Raw genomic sequence first — 18,273 nt, 5'->3', positions numbered from 1 at the left:
AATAAAAAATAAATTTAAAAAATCCTTCTACCTATATTTTATTATATACATTTGTTCTTTTCAGAAAATTAATAAGAGCTTTATAACCTTTATGATAACTGTTTATAACACTCTGTAATGTCATAGAATTAATGCCGGTACATTTTAATTCCTCTTTTAACTGTATTCTTTCCCTTTCATATGCCCTACAGTTAATCAGCACATGCTCTACAGTTTCTGGAAGTCCACAATGATTACATTGACCAGATTCATGTCTTCCTATCATCTGGAGTGATTTATTAAGAGTAGAGTGTCCAATTCTCAATCGAGATAATACTGTATCATCCCTTCTATTACCATAAGCAGTTCTTACATGTCCTACTTGTTTATTTATATTATACAAATGTCGCCCTTTGTTACCTTTATCCCATCTCTCTTACCATACCTTTCTGACAGCTACTTTAATTAAACCTTTAATTTCTGATTTACTCAAGAGTATGTCAATATTTGTGTGCTTAAGAGCCTGTTTCACTATCTTGTCTACCTCATTTCCTTCCACTCCAACATGAGCAGGCACCCATAAAAATTCTGCTATAATTCTCAGTTGCCGTATTCGGTACAAACTTTGCAGTACTTCTAATAAAATACCTTGATTCCGATTTTCCACTCAGTATACTTGTGAGTGCAGAATATGAATCTGAACAAATTACCACTGTTGTTGGTTGGATTTCTTCCACCCACTGTAAAGCTATCTGAATAGCGATCATCTCTGCTGCATATACTGATATATTATTAGAAGTTCTTTTTGCAGATTTATATTTAAAGTGAGGAATATACATGGCAGCACTTGTACGCCCAGTTTCTGGGTCTTTAGAACCATCTGTATAAATTTGTAAAAATTGAAAGTAATGACTATCTAAATGCTGCTGCACTATTGTCTCTTTGGGAACATATTTCTTGTTTTCGTTTATTAAATTAAATATCTGCAAATCAACTGTTGGCATAGAAAAAAACCAAGGTGGATATACTGGCAGAGCCACCGTGGGGCTAATATCGATATTACTGATACCTATTTGTTGAGCCTGCTTGCCTACTGTCCAGCCAAAACTATTCATATATGTCTGCTCATATTCCCAGCAGCTCTCCAATATTTTTTTTACTGGATGATTGGTAAAATGACCTTTAATACCAGTCCAATATACCATTTTAAGCTGAATTTCACGAATGTCTAGTGGTGTTTCACCCATTTCTACCTGCAAAGCTGTCACAGGAGAGCATCTAAACGCTCCACAACATATTCTAAGGGCTTGGTTTTGAATCACCTCTATCTTAGTTAATAATGATGTTGATGCTGAGCCATATACTATTCTACAATAATCAATTGCTGACCTAATTAATGCACTGTATACCCTTTTAAGAGAACGTCTAGTAGCTCCCCAATCTACTCCTGCCAAGCACCTCAGCACATTGACTCCTTTCTTACATTTATCAACTAACTTCTGAATATGTGACCCAAATGTTAATTTGGAATCCATCCATACTCCCAGATACCTTATTAGTGATACTTGCTCTAATGTTTGTTTATACAACTTTAATTTAACTTCCCATAACTGCTTCTCTTCTCAGTGCATATTTGTGAAAAAATAGAATGTTTAAGGTATGTTGTGCAACAATATAAATGAACTTATTAAATACAGTTCATTTTATACATTTAAATATTTGTAAATAAAATGTAAATAAATAAAAGCGAATGAAATGTTGTTAGGATATAATTTTAGAACAAAAATTATCTTCTTTTTTTTTTTGCTCGTTTATTCAGTCATTCTTATTAACAATTTATACCCATCATGTGCTTGCAAACTGAAAAAATTGTGCTGTTACCCTAAGTCAGCATGGTGTATGGTGCAGTGCAAATATGCAGTGTTTATCTACATTTACAATGTATATAGGTGGTATGGAGAAAATTCATTGTTTTCTGACCATTCAATGGAATTTCATTCAATGCACATTGTCGGCAAGACATCGTTATAGCCTCTGTGGGCGCGCCTACTTCACAGATGGTATTTAAAGAATTTATGGCTGCCGAACCTGTCTTATATAACATTGCTTAGCCAAGCTTTCTGTATATTCAAACTCAGTCTCCGTATTGTAGGCGGACACAACACACGATGTCAAAGCGTTGCCGTTTGATTGATGGGCGTAACAACCAATCAAACCTCTCCCTCGCTCAACGTCACCAGAACCTTCTCGATTTGAACCAATCTCTCACAAAATCGAAACTTGAGGTGGAGGCACGTAAATAAACTGAATGGATCATAGTGCAATCTGCAGTTACCTCAGCGAGCATTTTTTCATTGGATTATTTTCTCTGGGTGTTGTCGAGTGGAGTTGACTAACAGTTACTCTTTAAAACGGGCTGTCTGAGGAACGAGCTAAACGTTTGTTTCGGACGTTTAGTAATGTAACAAGCCACAGACAGTATTGGCGAGTGAGTTACTTCAGTAAGGACATACCAGGCCTGCCCAGTTAAACAGACAGAACAGAAAACTCGAATTAAGGAACTGAATACTACATAAGACGTAAGATAACATTCATTTCAGACACAAAGCGAACCTGTATGAGGTTAATAGAGCTGTTGTGGCGTGCGGTCGTTTCAGGCTGCGTATTCAAAAGCTAACGTTCTTAAACGTTTTTGGCGCGAGCGTTCGATCACTCGTCGCTTGTGGGACAGTTTACACATCAGTAGCGCAACTGTGGCCAATGCCACCTGCTCACCAAAGCCAACGATTCAACGGAATACAAAAGCAGGCCAGAGCAAGTGCGCTAGCCACGTCGCGTGCACTACAGCGGTTCGCGGTCACAAAGATCTTCATTAGTCTCGATGTATGGTTTGAGTTAATATTGACAGAAAACAAGTGCTGAAATGTCAGATACTAATAAAGAAGTAGTGGATCTGGTGTGGGGCATACCTAGTGGTGGGGGAGTGCCTGTATCCCTCTTCCGCAGGTGGTCACAAGGTAAGCGGCCTCGATAGTTCTTGATGTTTTAATAGATATTAAAAGATGTCTTACTAATGCTGACTCAGATTTTCAAGGTTGAAACGCTCAGTTTAAAGGACATACATGTCTTATATAACATTGCTTAGCCAAGCTTTCTGTATATTCAAACTCAGTCTCCGTATTGTAGGCGGACACAACACACGATGTCAAAGCGTTGCCGTTTGATTGATGGGCGTAACAACCAATCAAACCTCTCCCTCGCTCAACGTCACCAGAACCTTCTCGATTTGAACCAATCTCTCACAAAATCGAAACTTGAGGTGGAGGCACGTAAATAAACTGAATGGATCATAGTGCAATCTGCAGTTACCTCAGCGAGCATTTTTTCATTGGATTATTTTCTCTGGGTGTTGTCGAGTGGAGTTGACTAACAGTTACTCTTTAAAACGGGCTGTCTGAGGAACGAGCTAAACGTTTGTTTCGGACGTTTAGTAATGTAACAAGCCACAGACAGTATTGGCGAGTGAGTTACTTCAGTAAGGACATACCAGGCCTGCCCAGTTAAACAGACAGAACAGAAAACTCGAATTAAGGAACTGAATACTACATAAGACGTAAGATAACATTCATTTCAGACACAAAGCGAACCTGTATGAGGTTAATAGAGCTGTTGTGGCGTGCGGTCGTTTCAGGCTGCGTATTCAAAAGCTAACGTTCTTAAACGTTTTTGGCGCGAGCGTTCGATCACTCGTCGCTTGTGGGACAGTTTACACATCAGTAGCGCAACTGTGGCCAATGCCACCTGCTCACCAAAGCCAACGATTCAACGGAATACAAAAGCAGGCCAGAGCAAGTGCGCTAGCCACGTCGCGTGCACTACAGCGGTTCGCGGTCACAAAGATCTTCATTAGTCTCGATGTATGGTTTGAGTTAATATTGACAGAAAACAAGTGCTGAAATGTCAGATACTAATAAAGAAGTAGTGGATCTGGTGTGGGGCATACCTAGTGGTGGGGGAGTGCCTGTATCCCTCTTCCGCAGGTGGTCACAAGGTAAGCGGCCTCGATAGTTCTTGATGTTTTAATAGATATTAAAAGATGTCTTACTAATGCTGACTCAGATTTTCAAGGTTGAAACGCTCAGTTTAAAGGACATACATCCATTACTTGTATTGTTAAAAAAAAAAAAAAATCTGCAGTGGTCAGCGGGCCAATGCAAAGTCCATGTTACTTAATCCTGACTGCTTGCCCAGTTATAAATTGTGATGAATTGCTAAACTAAGACATTGACTGTGGTTTGTGTTGACTGCGTTTCTTTCTTCAGGCTTTGTGTTCAGTGAGGCTGAACGCTCTGCACTGGAGCAGTTTGAAGGTGGACCATGTGCTGTCATTGCACCTGTGCAGGTAATTCACCTTATTTTTTTCTGTTCATAGGTTATGGTGATGTTTAATCAGTAATGAAATACGCCTACATCCACGCCTTTGTAAAGTCCAAAATATAAAAGCTGCATTACAGTGATAAAATATACAGGTTGGTGACAAATTAAAGGAAAATCCAGGTGAACCGGAACCATCCTGGCATGGTTTTTCTAAGTGATTACCTTTATCCTATCCTGATGGGACTGTTCTCTTCCAGGATGACAGTGGCTCCATTCATAGATCACTAGGGTTCACTGATTGTTTTGATGAGTAATTTTTGACAGCAGTGAAATAAGGCTGGGAGGTACAGATTTGCAGTGTATTCAATGGCTAATATTGTTGTTTAACTACATGTCATTTGTTCAGATGATGAAATGTCTCTACAAAACACTTACATTTGACAAATTTGTGAAAATTACGTGTGATCTAGGACCTTTATACAGTGTATGCCAGTGTAATGACCCGTTCATCAAGAACAATAACTATATCATCATCCAGACCAAAGCATGATAACGTTCTGTTTATTATAAGCACAAACTGCAGCTGTCACCTGCTGCTTTAAATGCTTGAGCTCTTTAAAGCAGAATGGATTTTGTTTGGATGTAGGTTTGTTTTTTTTATCATTCATTAGCTGGAAAAAAAAAAAAACGTGTGAAAGAGATTCCAACAACACTTGTTCTGTGCTGTTATCATTATAATTGTTTTGTGGACTCTGCTATTCTTTTACATTTTGACCGATGAAAAAGCAGCACTGTTTTATCATACTAGATACATTTGAACGTTCTTTTATAATGCCACTCTGTGCGGTCGTCACCGGTCTAATAAAATGCATAGCATATTAAATCGTCTTTGGTGCTTCCATGTTTTCTACAAAACAAAACCAAGGGGATATTTTAATAAAAAAATCTTACATATTGTGCCTTTAAAGGGGTCTTGAATTGAGAAATCAACTTTTACTTGAGCTTTTGATATTTAAGAGATCATTGTACTAAAAGAATATCCTGTAAGTTTCAGAATTGAAAACGTCCTTGTTTATGTTTGGTTGACTGTATTTTATTCTGATAATGAACAGGCTGCAACGTTTGCAATATGCGTGTGCGTCAGGCGTCGGCGCGATCGAACAGCGGAAACAACAAAAAAATACTCCGTCATCGATAGGTTAAACACCGCCTCCACAGAAGAATATCAACACCTAATTCTGTAGCCCCGCCCACTGATTCGCGCATGACCTACCCTGCGTTCCATTCGAAAGGGCTCATACCTATATCCTAATCCCTTCAAAGGGTTTACCCTCCGGAGTGAGAGCTTCGAAGGGTTGAAGGGTGTAGGGGATCAAACAACTGTTTCTTGAAGTGCCCTTCTGAATAGTAGGGAAATAACATAAGTGGCACTAAACCGGATCGAGCAACCAAGCAATAAACATGCTGTTGAAGGTCGCAAAATATTGTGCAGTGCCTGGTTGTGGAAAAACACAGTTGCTGCATAACCTTCCTTTGGATTCACATATTTATTTTTAATAAAGTTTCAGCTCACGTGAGTTAAACATTGAACGTTTGTTCGCTTCATTTCACCGCGTATTCCTTTGTAAACAAGACACAGGTCGACACTGAATTTGCAGAGAGACTGAGATTAAAAAGCAATGCTGTGCCGTCTATATGGGATCCGACAGGAATAGCGCAGCATACTTATGTGAGTAAAAAATATTTGTACAAAGTGTCACTATTGCTTTGTTAGAGAACACTTGATATGTCCTAATTATGTGTACGTGTCTAACCAAAGTCAAAGAAGGCTCCAGCTATGAAGAACGTAGCTTGTCAAACAGACACAGAGAAAGTTAGTTTACTATGCAAAACTGTTATCCAATCATAGCAGTGAGCGTTTACTTCCAAGTCTTCAATGTAGCACGCCCATAAAAAACTGATCGTTTCTGGAGCCAGCCTCAAAACCAGGGTAGAAAATAGCCTATTACTTATTGATTTTGATGTTTTTGTATGTAAAAACCACACAAACGTCATAAGTGGACAACAGTATAAAATAATAAAAAAAGCCAGTTCATGAATCCTTTAAAGCACCCTCCCAACGCCATGATTAAAACACTAAATGAAGGAAAATCTTTATAAGAATGGTATTCCATGCCAACAGTAGAGTTCCAGAGAATCAATGCCAGGGTGCATTGAAGCTGTTGTGGTGGCACATGTTGGCCCAGCACCTTACTAAGATACTTCAAGTTTTTCCTTTAATTTGTCACCCATCTTAAGGGTGGAATAGACTACCTGACTTTTGCCAGGATTTTTGTCCCAATTTGCGTCAGTGAGTAAGTGAGGATGAGTCTTAAACTCTGTCTCTCTCTGTAACACTGTGGTGCAGTTGCTATCTGAACTGACTTAAATAAGTTGACATGCTATGTTGTCAGATTGTTCCTTTTGGCTGGTTAAGTGGAGCCCTAATGATTTGTGTGTTTTGTTTGTTATTTCTCAGGCTTTCCTGTTGAAGAACGTTTTGTTTAACACTGAAGGCTCAAACTGGAAAGATATCTCAGGTTCGTTGTGCGTCATTTTAAAGGGAATTCCATATTTTTTCACTTTTGTGTCCTCAGTAACACTCAGACCAGGCATTTATGAACATCTCAAACTCAAAAGTTTCTGAATCCAGTGTCATTGCAGTATATTATTTTCCTTGATTTAAAAAGAGCATGTAATAATAAGTGCCATAATAAGCATAAATATATTGTAAGATTTGTTTGAGATTTGACAGACTTCACAAAGATATTGATATTGATATTTATTGATTTTATTTTATTGAATATTGATATTTAGGTGGTGCCAATGCATAAAGCATTATGGTAGAATTTTTAATGCACTTTTTTTTACCCTCATCATATTTCCAAAATGAAAGACATCATCCTGAATCTTATTATAGGCACATATCTGTATTGTAGTCTTACTGTGTGCCTAAAATTGGCGAAAGTGGTTCTTCACTATGGCTCAGATTTACTAACAGCTTGCACCAGCGCAAACCCTTTAAAAAACTACTGTCATTAAAAAACTACTGTCAGGATTTACTAAAGACACACAGCGAAAAATTAATGATGAAAAGGCATGGACATAGTCATTTTTGTGGCTGACCATATTGTATATGCATTTGTAGGAGTTTTCTTTTCAAATGTAAAATTTATGGGAGGAGAGTATTTAAATGAATCATGCAACATGAATTACTAAGGTTTGCGCTTGTCAGTTTACTGGTGTTTGCGCCATAATTTACCGCCCCCAAAAAAAGCATGTCTTAACTGATTTGCGCCTGTGTTGTTAGTAGATTACACGCATCTTATTGTCATCGGCTCTGCTTGTTTGCGCTGCTCTTGGTAGATTGCATTGGTCATTATGTAAATGTGCTGGCTGCGTCTGTGTTCTTTATTCGCACATTGTCAGTAACTTTACCACAGAACTTTCCACTCCCATCAGCGCTTTAATGGGATTGTGCTCTCACGCTAATTTGCCCTGCTTAGTAAATAAATTTTTTTTTAAAAAAACGTTGTTTTACCTGTCTGTCACCCATAATACTACTGTCTTTATTTGTCCAAATTTTTTGATCACTTTCAATTTCAACACCGCTCACTGCACAGCGTTGTTGAAGAGATTGTGTTCTTTTGTTTTATAGTTGAAGTGATTTTGTTTTCTTCTCCTCCTATCATCTCCTCCTCACTCTTTTGTAATGATCATATTTGACATTCTTAGCTGTTGCCCTCATTAGTATGTTCATTTGGTATCCTGCTTGGAATGCTGCTTCATCATCATAAACAGAAAGAACAGTCATGTCCTACTAACTAAAATTTGTTAAACCTCTGGATTAGTTTCATGGGGTTTTGCAAGACATTTGAAATATACACAAATTAACTCTTAGATGCAAAGTTAATGGCATGCAGCTACCCTGGGTCACAGTTTATAGAGAGAAGTATTTTCTAGCTCGACTACTCAACGGTGTTCCAACACATCATCTAGCAGCAAAACGGATCGACTTGCTTACTCTTAGTCAGTGCAGCAACTTTAATGCAACACAGAAATCAGATGCATGGCTTGACGTATGTGCTGTGTAATCTTACAGAGGAAGAGCAGAGGACAGTCCTGTGCTCCACCCTCAGTGAGATCCTGGAGTCTGCCTGTCTCAATAAGACACAGGCCTTTCACCTGGCCACCTTGCCTCGTGCTAAAACCACAGACAGCAGTGACATCACTGACAGCCACCCAGAGCCTGAGTCCAGCCAACCTACTGACACACAGAGTAAGAAAATTAGCAACAGCCATTCTCGATGTTGTACAGATACCGAACAGGGCCTAACACTGATCCGTAATATTTGGTATACTTTAACTCTCTTTTCACAGTGAATGCATACATTTTTAGTAAATGATCCAACACAGCATGCTAGTGTAAACTTGCTGCGATGTGTATTCTTATAACTGTGACCTTACAAATAATTTTCTCAGGACTGTTGTCTCGTTAAATGCGTTTGTGTTTTTGCATGGTGTGTGTGTAGCTGCTTTGGCTGCTGAGGAGCTTGGCTTTGAGAGGTTTCACAGCGTCATACAGTAAGTGTACAAGCTCTTTCCACACTGCGTCACTTGTGTTTCTCTTTTCTTAAGTCTTCACTGGCTTACCCTTTCCTTCTCCTTGTTTTACAAATATGCAAATTCCTGGCAGAAAACTCCAGTAGTGCAGAAGCAACTAATTTCACAATGAAAGGGGCGGAGCTTTAAAAAAACATCTGGATAAAAAGTCAGTAAGGACCTTTCCCAATTGATAGTCACATTGTGGTTACTCCTTCCTCAGGAAGAGGACTCTCAGGACTGTTGAAGAGTTGAGAGAGGCGGTGTTGTCACTGTACGACACTTGGAAGAACAAATTTGGGGTCCTGCTATTCCTGTACTCTGTCATACTTACAAAGGTATAACTTTACATTTCCCGCCCATGATCATTTTACCAATTTGTTTTTGAAAATTCCTTTTAAAAGCAAGGTAATAATGCACTTGCATGGTAACAATTTCTCATCTTCACTACCGTTCAAAAGTTTGGGGTAAGATATTTTTGTTGTTGTTGTTTTTGAAATTCTCATATGCTCATCATAAAAATACAGTGAAAACAGTCATATTGATGACACAGTTTTTTTTCAATTGCTAACAAGCATTTACCCATATGTAAAGTACTTTTTCTAAACTCTTAACACAGCAACTCACCTACATCACACAATTAGCCAAATAGTTAATTTTCTGGCCAAAACCACATTGTTAAATACAAACTCTACATTTCAAAATGCTAAATGCCTTTTTCTGCATATACTAACTCTATCAAAACACAGCTAACCCGATTCAAAATCGAGTAATTCGGTCAAAACATTAGCACTGTTTTTCTATCCAATAGGAACATATAGTCAATAATAGCGCATAGTCTGTCAAAATGATAACAATTAATGGCATTACAAAAACTGCATTACTTGCCATGTCTCAGTTCGACCTGTATAGAACATACAATATGAGATACATTTAGATTAAAAAAAAAATAAATAATAATAATAATTCAGTCAGCTGAACTCTGCATTTTTGTGTGTGTGAATTCATTTTAGATAGTATGTGTACTGTGCATAGTGAAGGAGTCATCAATACTTTATGAAATGTAAAAGAAAAGTTATAGAATTGCTGAAGTAAAGGCTTTATTGGCCAAACTAAATTGCTGTCAGTGAAGAAGAAAAAACCCTACCTCTCCTTCTCCTTTGTCAGAAAGTCAGAAAGAGCTTTATTACCAAGCATGTTCACACACTCAAGGATTTTGACTTGGAAACAGGAGCGTCCAGTGCAGAAGAAAGTATGGACAGTACAAACATGCATGATAGTGCAGACATGCATAGGAATTATAACAATTCTGTAATATAAGAAAAACAGAATTAAATAATGCACTATATACAGAAGTAGAAATATAGAGGGGGAAAAACATAATGGTTTAAATCAGTGTACTGATAAGTTATTTACAAGTGTGCAGATATGTTATTTACAGATGTCTAATATACAAATGTACAATTTTCAGATTCTATCATATGTATAAATGCGTCAGTTGTGATGGACGATGTATAGGTATGAATGTTTTAATTGTTCATGCTGAATATAGCCTGCAGGAAAAAAACTGTTCTTATGTCTGGCTTTTCGATGAGAGAGTGAGCTGGGTGTGTGGGGTCCAGAGTGATTTTCTTAGCCCTTTTCCTCACTCTGGAGATGTAAAGATCTTGGAGGTTGGGCAGGGGGCACCAATAATCCTCTCAGCAGTCCTGACTGTCCGTTGTAGTCTCTTGATGTCTGATTTTGTAGCTGAACTAAACCAGACAGTCCTGGTCCAACTACTCTCCCACATCCAGATATTTTCTTTCTTTTTCTGCTTCTCTTTGTTGTTCTGCATTGTTTTGAACAAAACCAATCCAGAGAGTGCCTTTTTTATTGTTAATGACCATATAATGGAAAGACTTGGAATTATTCATTAAGATTGGAATCAGCTATTTCTCAACTATTAGTAATTAAAATAATTCTTATCAGCTCTTTTAAGCTGCTGTTGTTGCAGAAGTTGAGTCTTTACGCTATATTTAAAGTTTGGAACATCAGGTCTTCATTTCTGTCATGCTGTGTTTAAGCATTTGTAAAAAAAGATAAGAAAGATCCATGATTTTGGAATGGGGTAAGCTTGTGTAAAATGAAAATGTAAGCATTTTAGAAACGTGTTAATTGACAGAATATTGTGTGAAATCAACATGAATTGTGTTAATGGTATGGTCACAACAAACATGTTGTGCTAATTGTGTTTAGAGTTTTGAAAATGTGACTATAGATTGGACAAAGGGATGTTAGCAATTGGAAAAAAAACTAATATTAATACCATTTAAACTAACTGTTTTATATTAATTTTAATACATTTTAAAATTATAAATAAATTATTTTAGAATTTTCAGCAGCCAACAGAAAAAAAATACTCCACACTTTTGAACAATAGTGTACAATGGCAAATTGTGCCCTTTGTAGTGTATCATTTGCCAGCCATGCTCATCCGTGTGTCTGTGTTTGTATTTATGGTCTGACTTCAACTTGAAGGGAATTGAGAACATAAAGAATGAGATTGAAGACTCCTCTGAACCTCTGATTGACCCCGTGTATGGCCACGGCAGGTAAAATGCATGATGGGAGTTCAAGTTCTTAGCATTATATTTGATCGTGACTTCTAGGCAGCTGTTCTAGTTGGATTGTGAATCTGATAGATTTATCTATAATGCACCATTAAACTACATTTATTGTGAATGCTGACTGTTTTGTTACGGTTTTTTTTCCCCATACTTTTTAGCCAAAGTCTAATCAACCTTCTGGTGACGGGGCATGCTGTGTCTAACGTGTGGGACGGTGATAGAGAATGTTCTGGAATGAGTATGCTTCATATTTTTACGGAATATTAATGTGTTGACATGCTGTTTGTTTGAAATAACTCTTGAGTTACAGTAGGTCACAGTTGTCCTGCATTTACAGACCACTTGATGGCAGCATTATCTAATGTTTTGCTCCAGCTTTAGCACACTTAAAAAAAAAATGCTTGCTGAGAAAATGCTAAGGTCTTTAGGTTTCAAAGAGTGCTTTATATTAGACTTCATTTTTGTACAGTTGATAGAGGAGTTTAATTATTCTTTTATTTTTGTTTTCTCTAGAGCTTCGTGGCATTCATCAGCAGGCGTCTGTTGGCTTCCTCACACTAATGGAGTCACTGCGCTATTGCAAGGTGGGTGTCCACTCATTAGCAGCCTCACAGGAGCTTATAATACTATAGTTAGATTTATAATTTATGTGGTATAGATAGTGTACCCACTGTCTGCTGTGTTGATAAATCAAGTACGTTTTGCTTGAAAGATGCAGAGTGTCCAGATGCCAAAGCTCACAGTTTCTTCGTGGTTTTGCTGTTTTCCAGCTGTACATCTCACAGGGAATTTGCGAAATGTAATGCAACATAATAATCTACTGAAATATTGACTGCATTGAACAGACGGTGTCAGAGTCATCACTCTGTCAGACTATTTTGCAAATTATTTTTTTTTTGGTTCTTGAAGAATGTTTATGATTGGGAACAAACATTCACTAGGTTTGTTCTCACACGTAAAACAATTATGGAAATTCTGCGTAGTACAAGGGAAATTCTGTGGCCTGTTTATTTTCTTATTGTCTTTTGTTCTTTTTGTTCATGTCCTTCCTTTTTTCTCTTCTGTTTACCATTTCATTTTCTTCTTTTTTTTCCTAACATGTTTTTTAGCAAAGCATCATTACCCAGCATGCTTCACTGTTAAACAAATGCCATCTATCATGTTTCAAGGGAGACTTCATATAAATCAGATAAAGTGTTCTACTTTGGTTTACTTTTTATTATTGTTTTATTCAAGTATGTCATCACATCCTGCAAATCATGTCTTGCCAATAATAAGCACTAAATATATTCTGTGCATACTCAACCTAGCAGTCAATAAATCTAAATATATTTTCATTTGTCCAGCATTTCAGGAGGAGAAATGAAACTGTCCTTAAATTATGCAGTTAGTAGTATTTATTTATTTATTTATTATTTCAGAAGCTAAATGCTTCCCTGCTCCCTAACTAATGTGTTGCCCTCTAAAGGGCGAACATCAGAGATCTGGCACCTGCACATCCTGTATGTTTTATGAGCCTGGGCAGGAATGGCTCTGTTTTAACCTGTGGAGAAAGTAATTAAGAAGCTGCTTTGTTTGGAATGGCACTGTACTAAGCAGAGCTTCAGGATATGTACAGTGAGCTGTGTTTGGACTAGAGGAATGCAGAAATGTATCGCCTCATACTTAGAACCATCCGAGCCCCCATCACAATACTCATGATCCTTTTAATCCGCATACCCCTGAAACACCTTCCTACCCAAATCTGCTGCTGATACTCACCTGTTGAGTGATGTGAGCTGAGTGTGAGGGCTTTCAGTGTTTGGATGCACTGCTGGAGATCGAGCTGTAGGCAGAGTGTGCAGAGCTACACTTTGAACTGCAGGCTTGTGTTAAACTGCTGACTCTCATCTCATTCCGTTTTAATTTGGTTTTGATTGATGGATGTGGTTTGTGTGTGTGCAACGTTTGTATGTAGATCAGGGGTGGGGAACCTTTTTCATAACAAGACCCGTTCATGTACACTGCCGTTCAAAAGTTTGGGGTCAGTAAGTTATATATGTGTAAATAAGTATGCAATTAACATACAGTAGAGATCAAAATTAGAGAACAACCTACAATTTCCTAAATTACAAGGTCACTGTTTAGTCCTATTTGACGTTATCCTAACAGGAGTAGAAGGGCAGTTTTTTAAGCATATTTCATAAATAAATTGTATTCTGAAGCACAGTATAAAAAACTTAAATTAGATATTTGAAAAAGCACTCAAAATTAGAGAACACTTACAGATACCTCCAAGTTATTGGTGTTAATCTGGCACCTGGTGCTAATTTCTTTAATTATATGACAAACCCAATGCTGAAAATGCTCACCAGTTCAGCGCTGAACAGGCTAAGCATCTGTCTCAGCATGTTTAAGAGAAGTCGGACTGACAGCACACTGCAATGGCGAATCCTCATCAGCAAAAAGAATTAAAAGGCTAGACTCCCCTTTGCTGAGGAGCATGCTGTGTGGAGAGAGGAGAACTGGTCCAACTTTAAGCCTATTTCAGACTACACGAATTTAAACATTGGCAGATTGCTGACTACATGACTTGCTGTCTGTCTTGAAGTTGTTTTGTTGTTCACACTACGTGACACTATGTAAATGATCCGCAACAGGGTGTCACACACTACATGAGCTGACAACAACTCTCACCCAACGACTCCATACGGTCCCCAAACCACATTTTGTCACGAAAACACAATTAAGAAGTGGAACGGGAATTGACGCGAAACAACGCATGAAACGGGAGTTGTTTATTTGAAAATGGACGTTGGGAAGAAATTAGTGCTGCAAGCTGTTTGCACGATAATCTGTTATTTTGCTCCATTTCTTGTGTCCACACTTTCCTTTAAGCCATGTTGCTTCTGCTGTTTTTCTTCTGGTGACCTCAACCCATGTCTTGCTCTCTCATTGGCTGTTGCTCGTTGCGACACCTGAACACCACAGGATGTCGAGTTGGCCGACTGGTCCAAATATTTAGCATGCTAGATATTTGTTTGGCGTCGGTGAGCCTCTTTGATACGTTATTGAGTAGTTCACACATAAAAATTACACAGCGCTGATTACCCGCTGATTTGCACCCGATCACAGCCTGGCCTGTCGACAAGCTTGTTGACTTGCAAATCGGGCTTAAAATCCTGTTGTGTGAACTTGGCATTAGTGATGAGAGCAAGTTGAATTTATTTGAGTGTGATGGGAAACATGTTCGGTGTCAAACTGGGGAAAGACTGAACCCCGAGTGCGTAAAGAAGTCCGTGAAAGGTAGAGGAGGAAGTGTCATGGTTTGGGGGCAGGTTTGTTTTGTGCAGCAGGAGTTGGGCCTCTTATACAGTTACGTGGCAGGTGAATGTAAATGTTTATCAGAACCTCCTTCAGCAACATGCAGTTTCTTCCCTGCAAGTATCTCCCAATCAGCCTGCAATTTTTATGCAAGACAATGTCCCCGTCACACTGCAAAACATATAAAGCAGTTACTTGAAGCTAAGAACATTGAAATAATGAAATGGCTGGCCCAGAGTCCTGATCTAAACCAGACTGAAAATCTCTGGAAAATCCTTGACGGCAAAGTTATGGCTAAGTAACTCACTACAGTTGCCGAACTATGGAAGAGACTGGAAGAAAAGTGGACAAAGATCACACCAGCGCAGTGTGCTGCAGTGGTTACTGCTCTCTAATTTTGATCACTGTGTTTTCCACAAAATAAAGGTTTTTGTTGAAATGCCTTAATTATTTTGTCAAACATGTTAGTACAGTAGAACAGTGATATACCCACAGCTGATATTCCTTCATATTTTGAGCAAGGAAGATTAACAATATTTCAGAAAAAATCAAGTATTTATAGATTGTTTTCTAATTTTGATTTCCACTGTATGTCCGCAGTAACATCTTAACATTCATCTTGCGCCTGCGCTGTTGTATGCGGACTGTCCACGCACAGCCCGATTTTTGCATCCATGGACGGTCTGTGTACAATAGTAGACGCTTCTAATGACAAAAATTGCATTGTGCGGACTGTCGCGGAACATTGACGGCCAAAGTATAAGCATAACTTACATTTAATGCAATGGCTGAAAATGCATTCACCTTTATTTTCTTGATCGTAGTCATTTTAAATTGTGGATTGAAATGAGCTGATTACTATTTGTATACGTTTTAAACTACATTTTAAATGGCCTTGCAAGGCTGTTTAAATGGCCTCTGGGGCCATATATAGCCAGGAGTTGATGTTCCCCACCCCTGATGTAGAACATGTTTCAGTGTTCACATAATACAATCAACCGTTCATAATCAGTTATAGTGAACATTCTAGTGTTTGGGTGTAAAATGGCTTCAAAACATTTTCATAAGCCGAATGATTGAATAGTTGGCCGTTCCTATAAGTATTACCAATCATCTTATTGCAGTGAATCATCCTGTTTGTGATGGTTCTGGAATGTGGCTGGCCAGGCCATCATGGCATTGGTATGGAGATTGGTGCTCAACTGCGGTTTCTTTTTTCTGCTTTTAAAGGTTGGCGTGTTTCTCAAATCTCCAAAATTCCCTATTTGGATCCTTGGCAGCGAGACTCATCTCTCAGTATTCTTTACTAAGGTGAGTTAAGAAAATAAGCTCCTTTCTTCCTTCCCTCAGTCTTCCACTCTCTCTCTCTTTCTTATTTGAAACAGTCTGGCAGTTTGCTTTTCTTTTATTTCGTTATTGAGTGAAGAATCAAAAACAGAAGAATGTGCTAGCAAATAGATTTAGTGCTTTAGACATCTTTTGGAAGAGAACAGAACAAAGAGAGGGGGAGTATGGGATGGATGATGAGAGGCAGAAAAATTTTTGGACTTATAAGGCATCCAGTGTGGTGTGTCCTGGCTTCAGCCCACGCGGCATGCGGTCAGATTTGGCACTCCAACATGCTCACAGAGAGAGATGGCTAATGTGAGGTGTATCTTGGGTCTGAGTGGAAATGTCAGTTCATATAACTGTAGTACTTGGTGTTAAAGCACGTCCTTATGATGGATGTGAGAACTGTATATGCTGATTCCACGGCCTTCCAGAGTGTTGCCGTTAGGGCTGGCTGGTAAATGATATAATTTTATTAAGATCATGAAATTTATGTTGTTAACGATGATAAGCTTTGGACATTTTTACTCTGTATGGATTAAACTGAAAGCCTGTCACAACAGAAATAAACCTGACAACAGTGTGTTCACAGTGTCATCTGTGTTTTAGTTTATACAGGTCTGTTGTGTAGCATCTCTTTTGACAAAAAATGCAATGTTTTGTTGTAAATGAATCATTATATTTTCCTTTGATTAATGATTGTTTAAATTGTTAAAGTTTTATTAATTAGTTTTATTAGTTTGATTAATTTCATTAAACACAATTTTTGATGATAAATTTGTTTTAAATCATAAAATACAGACTCCAGAAAAAAATTAAATGGAGAAAACAGAATTTAGGGGAGAATCAAATTAATTTTATGGGGCCCTAAATTAAAAGGTAGCTTACTCTGTGGATTTTAATCAATATCATATGATACGGGAAAAATATTGTGATTAATATTTTTGGCCATATCGCCCAGCCCTATTTGTCATATGGTTGTTGGACTGTTATAGGTACTTGCTCACTGGCCAGTGTCAAAAGAGCTCACTCCGTGTCTCTGTGGTATTTTGGTCCCTAGATATGGCCTGGGTCCATCTTTCAGTGTTTTTTTCAGCCATTTTATTGTTGCCCAGTTGAAAAACCTCATCCCATTGCTTGGAAAAGTAATAACACACCTCAGGCTGCACTTTTTGAGTTTTCATTCATGTCAACAGCACAAATCGTATGAGGCATGTTATGCCCTGAGGTTTAATACTTGGGGATATGGGTATGTTTTCATCTTCAGACTGTAAGTATAAGCAATTGAAATGGTGACAGTTGTGTTTTTTATCATATTGCCGTTGTCGCCATTTTAATTTGTCATGCCTAACATCTCCCTTAACGATGGTAAAGTCACTGTAATGCATGACTTCTCATGGCTTGAAGTAGGGCTGGGCAATATGGGCAAAAAATTATCACCGTAAAATTTTTCATATCAGTCGATATCGGTAATTATCACAATAAATTCCAAATCTTTATTTCTTACAAGTTTAAAGGCAGATATTTGCTCCTAATTGAAAGCTGTAGAAACCAGACCTTTAATTGTGGTTTTAAACTATTCTTTATGGTCAGAACATGACAAACACTTCACCTTTTAGAATTCTTCACTTTTCCAGTCATTTTTCCTTAAAATAAATATCTTAATAGAATTTTTTTTTTCCTAGTTTCTGCATGTTGTAATGAGTGATTTTGTTTCAAATCATGAAGCAGGTTTGTTGCCTGACTTTGATGTGTGTATCCTATCTTCAGCACAGTTTGCAGTGCAGGCTGCTATAATAATATTACTCTTTATTTTTTTTTGTTTTTTTTTTGGTCTCTTAGAAATGCACATTTGACAGTAGCTTGTGTTAGGATGCAAATGTAAATTTATGTTAATTATCAAAAACGGTAACATCTGTAAAAACTGTAACAGCCTCATTTTTATATGGTGAAATTTAATTATTCTGACTCAGAATTTATTAAAAGACCTTTGGTCTTCCATAGTAGCATACAGTTAAAACCACACATATAGCAC

General features: G+C 37.8%; 1 protein-coding gene across 1 annotated transcript in view; it reads left to right on the top strand.

Moving 5' to 3' along the window:
- Positions 1 to 3,294: 3,294 nt before the first annotated feature.
- Positions 3,295 to 18,273, top strand: part of LOC107717794 (protein FAM188A) — a 51,702-nt gene continuing 36,723 nt past the window's right edge. The window contains exons 1-10 of the mRNA XM_016524665.1: positions 3,295 to 4,030; positions 4,302 to 4,381; positions 6,875 to 6,935; positions 8,498 to 8,674; positions 8,928 to 8,979; positions 9,221 to 9,335; positions 11,518 to 11,591; positions 11,765 to 11,844; positions 12,120 to 12,190; positions 16,140 to 16,220. Coding sequence (XP_016380151.1) covers positions 3,937 to 4,030; positions 4,302 to 4,381; positions 6,875 to 6,935; positions 8,498 to 8,674; positions 8,928 to 8,979; positions 9,221 to 9,335; positions 11,518 to 11,591; positions 11,765 to 11,844; positions 12,120 to 12,190; positions 16,140 to 16,220 — 885 coding nt within the window. The 5' untranslated portion in view covers positions 3,295 to 3,936. The remainder of the gene's footprint in view (positions 4,031 to 4,301; positions 4,382 to 6,874; positions 6,936 to 8,497; positions 8,675 to 8,927; positions 8,980 to 9,220; positions 9,336 to 11,517; positions 11,592 to 11,764; positions 11,845 to 12,119; positions 12,191 to 16,139; positions 16,221 to 18,273) is intronic.

Source organism: Sinocyclocheilus rhinocerous, unplaced genomic scaffold (genome assembly GCF_001515625.1).
Source record: "Sinocyclocheilus rhinocerous isolate Xijiao unplaced genomic scaffold, SAMN03320098_v1.1 scaffold1204, whole genome shotgun sequence".
NCBI lineage: Eukaryota > Metazoa > Chordata > Actinopteri > Cypriniformes > Cyprinidae > Sinocyclocheilus > Sinocyclocheilus rhinocerous.
This window is presented reverse-complemented; position numbering and strand designations above follow the sequence as displayed.